This window comes from Carcharodon carcharias, chromosome 28 (assembly GCF_017639515.1).
Source record: "Carcharodon carcharias isolate sCarCar2 chromosome 28, sCarCar2.pri, whole genome shotgun sequence".
NCBI lineage: Eukaryota > Metazoa > Chordata > Chondrichthyes > Lamniformes > Lamnidae > Carcharodon > Carcharodon carcharias.
In genome coordinates, this window is record NC_054494.1 from 13,801,007 (window position 1) to 13,810,562 (window position 9,556).

Here is a 9,556-nt window from a genome sequence, read left to right on the forward strand (position 1 = left end):
AGCACAAAGACAGACTATCGGCCCCTCAAATTTGTGATTGCTTGTACAAATCATAACTACAATATCACCAAGTAATCGATTTTTAAAAATAATCTTTAACTGAGACAAATCCTGAAAAAACATGTTAGATCTGCTTTCTTTCTGATCTCCAAGGTTTCTCTCCTGTTTTCTATTTTGGAGCTGCCAGCAACATGTGAGAAACTAGAGTTCCTTTCCCATTTTGGAGTTGGCCTGTTTTGAATTGAACCTTTTTAATCCCACATTCAGGTGTACATAGGGAATACCGGCCTCGGTATTTCTTTCCACGTGAACCACCTGGTTTAATTCCTGCACTTTGTGATTATCTAAATTTGTGCTCTCTTACTGCAAATTTGCCAACCAGTGAAAGCAATGTATCATTATTTATCTTAATATCATTCGTGATCTTGCAAACCAAGCTTCCCAATGGTTTTCCCTCAATCCATGAAGAGGTTTGTGGTCTACATTTAGCTACCACCCCCATCAGCCTAATGATTGATGCTGGGCATGTGCAACTGCTGAGAATGCATGTACCACCATTCTGGGTGGGCTGCTTTGCTGCACTGATGTATTGCTCCCTCCCAATAACAAAGATGCTAACTCTTGTGGGGTACAGTTCCATGGGTGATGTTTTCCCTCCAGTGCTTCAGCAAAATGCCAATTGCTTGTGTACAGTCTGTACACATTGCCAGACTGTTTTACCATTGGGGCATAACAAGGCTTGACCCTGTTATCTGTGCTGTGGATTTTCCAGGGAGCAGTCACTGAATAAGGATCAGGAGCAGGAACCCTGGCCAGGATTTTCTGGTCCCGCCCACCACCAGGATCTTCTGGTCCCACAAAAGTCAGTGGACTTTTGGCTGGCACACTGCATTCCCCACAGCGAGTCCTGCCACAACAGGTCCCGCCACAGTGGGGTTGGAAAATCCTCTCCTTGTCTTTTCCCATTCCATGTTAAGGTCCACTGAGGAAAATTGCAAAACCCTACCACTGCCCTAGCACCGATTAGTGAACTCAACATATCTGACTTGAAACCAAAGGTGAGCTGTGTGGTTCAGTACCTTACTACTTGAGCAGCTCGGGACTACCAGATTGGACTGCCTCACTAAAGCATGCTGCTATTTCAGATTTTCCCATTTTCAATCATTTCTGCAGCTGTTATGTGCCCCTAACTCAGGATCAATCAGGTTATTCAAACTGAAATTGGGAGCCTTCATTCGAGCAGCTCCAGTTGTCCTTTATGTTTCCATAACTGATTGCATGGAGTAGAATTTGTGTTGGATAATTATCCGGGTCTGTAGGAGGGAGCTGGGTGCTCTGTGAGGCCTTTCCTTGAGCTTCCTCCAAGTGATTAAGAGTTAGGAGAAATTCAAGATAAACATGGTTGATTTGTTTTGATAATCTAGGCTTTATTTAATGTGATTTATGGTTGCAATATTCTCCTACTGCTAAACACCATGCATACTGTGTTACACTGTTATAACACTATAACACTATCACCAATGCTGCACAGTGTATAATATGTACAGTGTTATAGACTGCAATATCACCAGTTCTGTAAATTGTATAACAAACAGTGCTACAGACTACAGTATCACCAATTCTGCAAAGTGTATAACAGGCACAGTGTTACAGACTCCAGTTTCACCAGTGCTGCACAGTGTATAATAGGTATGGTATTACAAAATACAATATCAATTTTGCACAGTGTATAACATGTACAGTATTATAGACTGCAATACCACCAGTTCTGGAAATTGTATAACAGGTACAGTGTTACAGACCACAACATCAATTCTGCACAGTGTATAACAAGTACATTGTTAGAGACTGCAGTTGCTAAGCTGTATATTAGGAAATGTTATTTGCACTACAGCAGTAGAAAGCACTGTATTTATGTATAAATCACCACCAGAAGAATAAAACAGTCAGCAGACATGATCAGAAAGCTGCTGTACAGGATTTTGTGCCAGAGGTTTGAGAGGTTGTAGGAACAGGCAAAATCCTTCAGCACCGTAAGTATCCTGGCCCTCGAGTAGCTGCTTCAAGCCCTTGTTTTGTGCATGCAACTGCTTTACAAACTCCTTTAGTTTGTTAATCATCTCATTCCAGTTTTTCACCTGCTTGCCACTTGCGTTCATGAATGATCCCACGACAACTCGCCCCAACAGCTGGCTAACAATTGGGCGAAGAAGCAGCTAGTCAACATTTCGTGGAGAATTTTACTGCACTAAGGCCAGCAGCAGGAAGGAAATGGCATAAAAGAACCCTGTGTCAAACAATCCAACTATATCTCTGAATCTATTCCTCACAGGCTGTTAGCTAAAGTTGAAACGCATGGGGTTGAAGGGAAAGTATTGACATGCTTAAGAAATTTGCTGAGTGGCAGGAGAAAGGGAGAAGGGATAATTGGCAGGTATGCTTAATTGATAGGATGTGACTAGTTGTGTCCTGCAGGGATCTGTGTTGGGCTTCAACTAATCACTATATTTATTACTGAGTTAAATAATATGAATGACATGAAGATAGGCAGCATTATAGGCAATGTGGATGCAAGCTTATATTTACCGAGAAATGTTAATAGATAACATGACTTGGGCAAAACTGTGGTAAATAGATTATAGTGTAGGCATATGTTAGGTCAACTACTTTGGACCTAAAAATGATAGAATAGGTACTTTCTAAATGGTGAAAAGTTAGAAACAGAGATCCAAAAATATTTTGGGGATCTAGGTATATAGGTCATTAAAATGAACAGGTACAGAAAACAATCAAAACTGCTAATGGAATGCTGGCCTTTAAATCTAGAGAATTAAAATTCAAGCGGTAGAAGTCATTCTTCAGCTACGCAAAGTCCTGGTTAGGTCACAACTGGAGTACTGAGAGGAGTTCTGGGCACCACACCTTATGAAGAATGCAGTGGCCTTGAAGGGAATGCAGCACAGATTTACCAGAATGATACTTGAATTCCGAGAATTAAATTACAAGGAGAGATTACAGAAACCAGTATTGTGTAGCAAACCAGGAATTTAGAAGGTTAAGGAGTCATTAGATCAAAGTTTTCAAGACATTAAGGTAAACAAATAGGGGTAATCTAAAAATTAGAGCCAGACAGGAATGAAATTATGAAACACTTCTACACAAAGAAGTTGTAGAAGTTTGGAATTCCCTTTTCCAAATGACAACTGATGCTAGATAAATTGTTAATTTTTAATCTGGGATTGATAGATTTTTGTTAACCAAAGGTATGAAGGAATTTGGGGCAAAGATGAGTAAATGCAATTAGGTCACAGGTCAACCATGGTCTCATTTAATGAAGGAACAGGCTTGAGGAGCTACTGTGATGGCCTGTTCTTCATTTCTGTCTGTATCTCTGGATCAGTCTATCTATCTGCATTTCTAGGTCAGTCCTATCCCTGTATACCTGGGTTGGCTGGTCTACCTGTATCTCTGAGTCAATCCATCTGCCTGTATCTCTGGGTCATACAGACTGTTTGTGTCTCTAGGTTTGTCCACCCGTTTGCATCTCTGGGTCTGTCCACGTCTCTTCTCAGGATCAGTCCACCTGGCTGTATCTCTGTCATTCCAATTGTCTGTCTTTCTGTCAGTCTGCTTGCCTGTATCTTTGGGCCTGTCTTTCTGTATCTCTGGAACTGACAATCTAACTTTCGCCTTTTCATCACCCACCTGGAAACAAGTCTTTCATTCCATGTGAGTTTGGTGTTTGATTCTTGACTGAATGTTAAATAGAAGGGGGATTTTCACAAAGAGGATTGAAGTCTCTGATTGTGATGACAGATTTCTTACTTTGATTAATGTGAGCAGAAACCATTCTGTTTCCTGTTCATACTGTTCAATGAGCCAGAGCTTTCCAATGCTTCTTTCTGGATGATTTGTCTCACTGTAATCCTCTGGAGGCTTATTTAAATTTGGATTAAAGGCTCTGAAGACACATGCTCCTGTTATTGGAGATGAAGAGAAAGGCAAGGATCAAATTATAGTCAGCGGGCAGAGGGTAGGACGAAAAGCAGTGGTCTGAAAAAAGGCTGTTCATACCATCAAGCTCATTCTGCCCAATAAATCAATCAAGCAATGCTTAAGATGTGTCACTTAGTGTAGGACAGAAACTTATCAACCAGAAATTGTTGATTGTCCCTGTAAGCTGATGATACACATGTCACTCATCTCTGTCCCCGACTCAATCCATCTGTTATGAAAACACTCATCCATGTTTTTGCTACCTGTGGATTCAACTATTCCAATGCTTTCCTGACCAGCCTGCCATCTTCCATCCTCTGTAAACTTCTTATTTAAAACTGCTGCCTGTACCCAACTCAGAACAGTTTAATCTACCCATCACCCCTGTACTCTCTGACCTACATTGCCTCCCAGTCTAGCAACTCCTCAAATTTAAAATTCTCAGCCATGGCCTCACTGTTCCCTATCTGTATAACCTCTTCTAGCCCCACAGCCCTTTGAGATCTCTGCATTCCTCCAGTTCAGGTCCTTTACACATTCCTGATTTCCTCTCCTGCACAATTGGTAGCTGTGTCATTGAATATCTGGCCCCCAATCGCTGGAATTCTCTCCCTAAAGCTTTCTGCCTCTAGATCTCTCTTCTCCTTTAAGATGGCTCTGAAAACCTACCTCCTTAATTAAGATTTTGGTCACTTGTCCTGTTATTGCTCTGAAAAAACGCCTCAGAATGTTTTACTATGTTAAAGGTGCTGTATAAATGCAGGTTGCTTTTCCTGAAACTCAAGCTTTGATCCCTGATCTGTGTTGAGTTGGATAATTTTAGCTGGACCATTTGCATGAGTCGGATAATTTTAGCTGGACCATTTGCATGAGTCAGATAATTGGCCTCAGTCTGCCTGTATTAAGGAAGATTCAGTGTTTTAAATCAAGAACACTAGGTAAAGGGCCGATGCTGATTCAAAACTAAGAAAGGAAAACGTTGTGTCAGGGACACCAAACGTGAGTTTTAGAAACCTGAAAGGGGAGAAAGGAGTTCTACACTCTCCACTTCCCAGCTTTTATCTAGAAAACCCCTGCCAAGGTGAAGACTAGCCTGAGCTGTGATGTGCCCTGTCCGCAGGGCACCACTGGCAATTGGACCACCCCTCATGTTGCCCATACTGCCCATCAGGTAATTCAGCACAGCACAGGGAATGAGAAGTGAGATTATATCAAGCTTTTCCTATTCAAGGTCACTCATTGAAATTCAAACATAGGAACTTAACAAGATAGCATACAGGCTGAAAATGAAGAGGCATTGTTTTTTCTTAATGAATGGAAATCTGTGTTTAAATATTCCAGGATCCTACCCTTATACTCAAACAACGAACGGTGTAGATCCAGGTTAGTGTTGGCTGGATTATCAGCTCCAATATATTTGTTGTTCACTAGACAAAACAGCACTCGTGCTTGAAACTTTGGTGGAATGATGGTCGGAATACTTTCAGTTCTGGAAAGCAAAGGGTTTTGTAACATCAGACTATGACACTAACAATATTATTCAGACCATGGAGTTGCTGGGAGAATAGACTGACATATGTTTATAGGTGACTGAGACCTGTTTGTAGAGAATGTTTTATTGGCTGCTAGAAAAGTTGAAACTGTAGACATGTGGAACTTCTCAAAAACTAAATGCTTAGTGCTTAAATGTGTAGCAGGGACTGAGCCTTACGACAGACTCAGGTTCTGTTGCTGGTCTAAGTAGAAGTTTCAGCCTTGGTCAATGGTAACACTCACAAGACATGAATCAGGAGCAGTAATAGGTCATACAGCTCCTCAATCCTACTCCATCATTCAGTAAGATCGTGGTGGAACTTCTACATCAACTCCACTTTCCTGTCCTATCCCCATATCCTTGCTTCCCTTAGTGCCCCAAAATCATCTACAGAATCAAACTTTGCAGCCTATTACCCCTATGGATAGAATCTCCAGCCATGGCTTTAGAAGTTTTTAGCTGAGTCAGAGATTGTCTACATCAGAGACTTGAAAACACAATCTAGGCAAACATTTCAGTACCATACTAAGTGTAGTAATTATGGTTTTATTTAGTTATGATGTACCTTTAAGAATAATGCTTGTTAAGGAAGATCACATGATCTTAGTAACCAACAGGAGAGTACTGTGGGTTACCTCAGCAGCCACTGTAAAGATAGAGTTGAAAGCAAATGTGCAATTGCTGCTGAGTATCTTGTAAATAAACTTAAGGTTTCCACCCAAGAAGTGTCTGCAGATCAACTCTATCACTAACAGTACAACTCAGCCACCCTACAACATTGAGGGAGCACTGCACTGTTGTTTTGAGACGTGAAACATAAACTCTGTCTGCCTTCTTAGGTTTACGTAAAGAATCCCAGAACATGATTTGAAGAAAAGCAGCAAGATCTCCCCAGTGTCCCAACTCCTGGCCCATATTTGTCCCTCAACCAACAGCACTAAAACAAATTATTCGTCCATTATGTTAATACTGTTTTTGGGAACTTGCAATGCAAAAATTGGCTGCTTTGTTTTCTACATTACAGTAGTGCTATAAAGTTCTTCATTGACTCTAAAGCTCTTCGGGATGTTCTGAGGTTGTGAAAGGTGCTATATAAAGGTCAAGGAGTAGCCTGCCAACACACACGAATGGGAAGGTGCTGGAACTGGTGACTGATTGAAGTACCAAATGGTTACTGGCAGCTGAGAAACTTAACAGAGCCAGATGAACAGCACCTCATCTTTCAATTATTTTACACTTTACTGTACACTTTACAGCCTCCTGGACTCAACATTAAGTTCAAGAATTTCACACAAAAGCTCTGTTCCCCATTTTGTTTCTTTTGCTTTGCTTGCTTTGCTTTTTTCTTTCAGCAAGCAGCACCTCTACTGTAGGCACATGTTTTGTTTCTTTATTTTTTTGCTCCATCTCTATTCCCTTCGGCCCTGGAGGTTTAACTCTTTTGTCAATCTCTCCCATCTTTCACCCTATCAGAGACTTTCGTCTTGTGATTGTCCCACCTACCCCTTGCTCAAATTATATTACATTTCTAACATGTCCCAGTTCTGATTAAAGGTCACAGACCTGAAATGTTAACACTTTCGCTTCATAGATGCTGACTAACCTGCTAAGTATTTTCTAGCATTTTCTGTTTTTATTTCAGATAAACTGAAGCTCCATCCATATCTTTAGCTGGATGTTAAGGCTCTCATGACACTGTATGAAGAAGCACAGGGTGCTTGTGTTCTAATCAACATTCCTGCCTCAACTAAAACCCCTGAAAACAGATTCTCTGATCACCCATTCATTTGCTGTTCATGGAACCTTGCTGCATTTGCTTACAGCAGTCATCACACTTAAAAGTAATTCAATGGTTCTTGGATGTATTGAGGACACCATAAGCTACTATACAAGCGTAACTTCTCTCCTTTTCAAATTTCAGTCGAAGCTGAGAGGCTCCTTCCACTCCATTATATTTTTGCATTCCATGTCTTCTGGTAACACCGTAACACTGACTAGTTATTGTCAGTGAGTACAGACCTATCAACCTCTTTGTATTAGGATTCATAGCCAAAAAGCACTGGGTTAAGTTTCCCTCAAACCAACCCTCGTTTGAGCTCCCTTTCACTGGCAGAGGGAGAAGAGTCTGTCCCCTTCATTTGATTGGTTTGAAACCCATGTGAAAGTAAAGCACTGACACATTGCAGCACCTGCAGTCCTAATATTAAGTCTTTCATTCTAGGTTCACTTACCTTTGAGCTACTGGTTGGCTGGAGGAGCACGGAAGTGGAACCTGGTGGTGACTGTTGCCATCAGTCGACGATAAATTAGATTCCCAGACAAAGTGAAGTACGAGTTTCCGTAATGACAAAAGGCACATCTCTTCCTCCAGAGGCAAACAGCTACTCCAACCAAGAAGAGGAAGAAGACGATTCCAAGTACTGCTGCAGCTTTGACTGAAATATCGGAGATCAACAGTAATACAGAAATTGGGAACATTATCTGAGCAACACAAAGATGGGCTAAATATGCTTGTTGGTTTTACTTTCCAATTGTTTCTCTCCTCCCCCACCCCCGTCTCACTGAAGTGTCTATTACCCCTAGCTGGGCTTAAACATTGGGTTAACAGGCTATTCAACTGTAAAATACATTACAGTCATCCCAATGCTGTTGTCACTTGACCTCCATAAGCATACGTATTTCAGCTGCAGTTACCAGATACGAGCTGGGAGCGAGAATGCTAGCTACTATCACCACCACCCCATCACCCCCTGCCAATCAGGATTGCATTTTGAAAATCCTTCTGGAAGTTTAAAGGACTGAGGTTGAAGTTTTGGGCAGAGGTAAAGGCTGAAGGGGGAGGTGAAGGATGGGAGAAGGCTGAGGGTGAGGTCAATGGTGGGAAAAGGATTGAGGTGCTTCCACAGCTGGTTTATAGTTCATGCTGAAGCTACTGGTAGAGTGCAGGGAGATTACTCCTTACCCTCAAGTATCTAAACCCTAATACCTTGTCACTTAATGATCTGGTCCTGACCCCAGCAGCTTAACGTTGAAGCACAGCTTCAGTCTTGTGGTCATGTGGCATGGATTGTGTGGTGCACTCTGGGTACTGTATTTCCTCAGGAAAACACACATGCAATTTATCAACAGCAGTAGCACCTAAAACCCAGATAAAGTTTCCAGCTTTGTTGCCAACCCTCCAGGATTGAGTTAGAGTCTCCAGGGATTCCAGATTAATCTCCGGGCAATGCTGGGAGCTACACTGAGGAAAAAAGTCAGAGGACATTTAAAAATTTGTGGGTGCAAAATTCAGTAGCTCCCAGAGGTGTGCCACCTGCATGCACCTGAATACCTTGAAGGAATGCTATTGTGACACCAGTGACCCCAACAGACTAATGCAATGTCAAGATATTTAAAGGGCCACTCAATGAGTTGCAGATGAGGTATCTTTAACTTAGGCAAATTTTTTGGAAACAATGTGGTGAATTGCTGGAGATATTTGGAGATATATGCTGCACTCAGTAAAATAAGAAAGATCAATACCTTGCACAGGTATGGGGGTAGTTTTTGTAGCACCACTTGGTCTGTAACTTGAGGTGGAACAAACCTGTGACTCACTTTGTGCTCTGCCCGATGTTCTTATTCACTTCTACATGGTATTTTGGATGAGGTGGAGAAAGCCTACTCACTTGTCTTTGAATGCGGCTTCACCTTCTTCAGAGTCCCTTCCTCTTTTGAGGGTCTATTATGGAGAGTACACAGACCACCACCAAGCATAAGCCCTTTGTAGGATTATGCTGCAGGATGTCACCTGACTGGTCCAGGCATCAGAACCATTCACAGCTGAGATAAATGTGGTTGTTATCCTTGTCTTTGAGGTGCTGGGGTGACACTTTCAGAAGCTGCTGCACAGATGTTCCCTCAGACAAGTCAAGGAGGCTGATAATGATGGTGCCCTGTGAGGGATGGCATCCTCATCCTCCTCCTTGGTGATTCAGTCCTTGGCTTGTGCTCTGGATGGCTAGAGAGGAGCACCAGCTGGGACAC

The 9,556-nt window shown here is 41.9% G+C and overlaps 1 protein-coding gene across 2 annotated transcripts in view; it reads left to right on the forward strand.

Moving 5' to 3' along the window:
* The window catches only part of shld2 (shieldin complex subunit 2), a 131,908-nt gene extending 122,852 nt beyond the window's left edge, over positions 1–9,056 (forward strand). For both annotated transcript variants that reach the window (XM_041176166.1, XM_041176167.1), the window contains one exon: positions 7,752–9,056. Coding sequence is in view for 1 of the 2 variants with exons in the window: in XM_041176167.1 (XP_041032101.1) it covers positions 7,752–7,767 (16 nt within the window). In the remaining variant the exon portion in view is untranslated. The remainder of the gene's footprint in view (positions 1–7,751) is intronic.
* Positions 9,057–9,556: the final 500 nt, after the last annotated feature.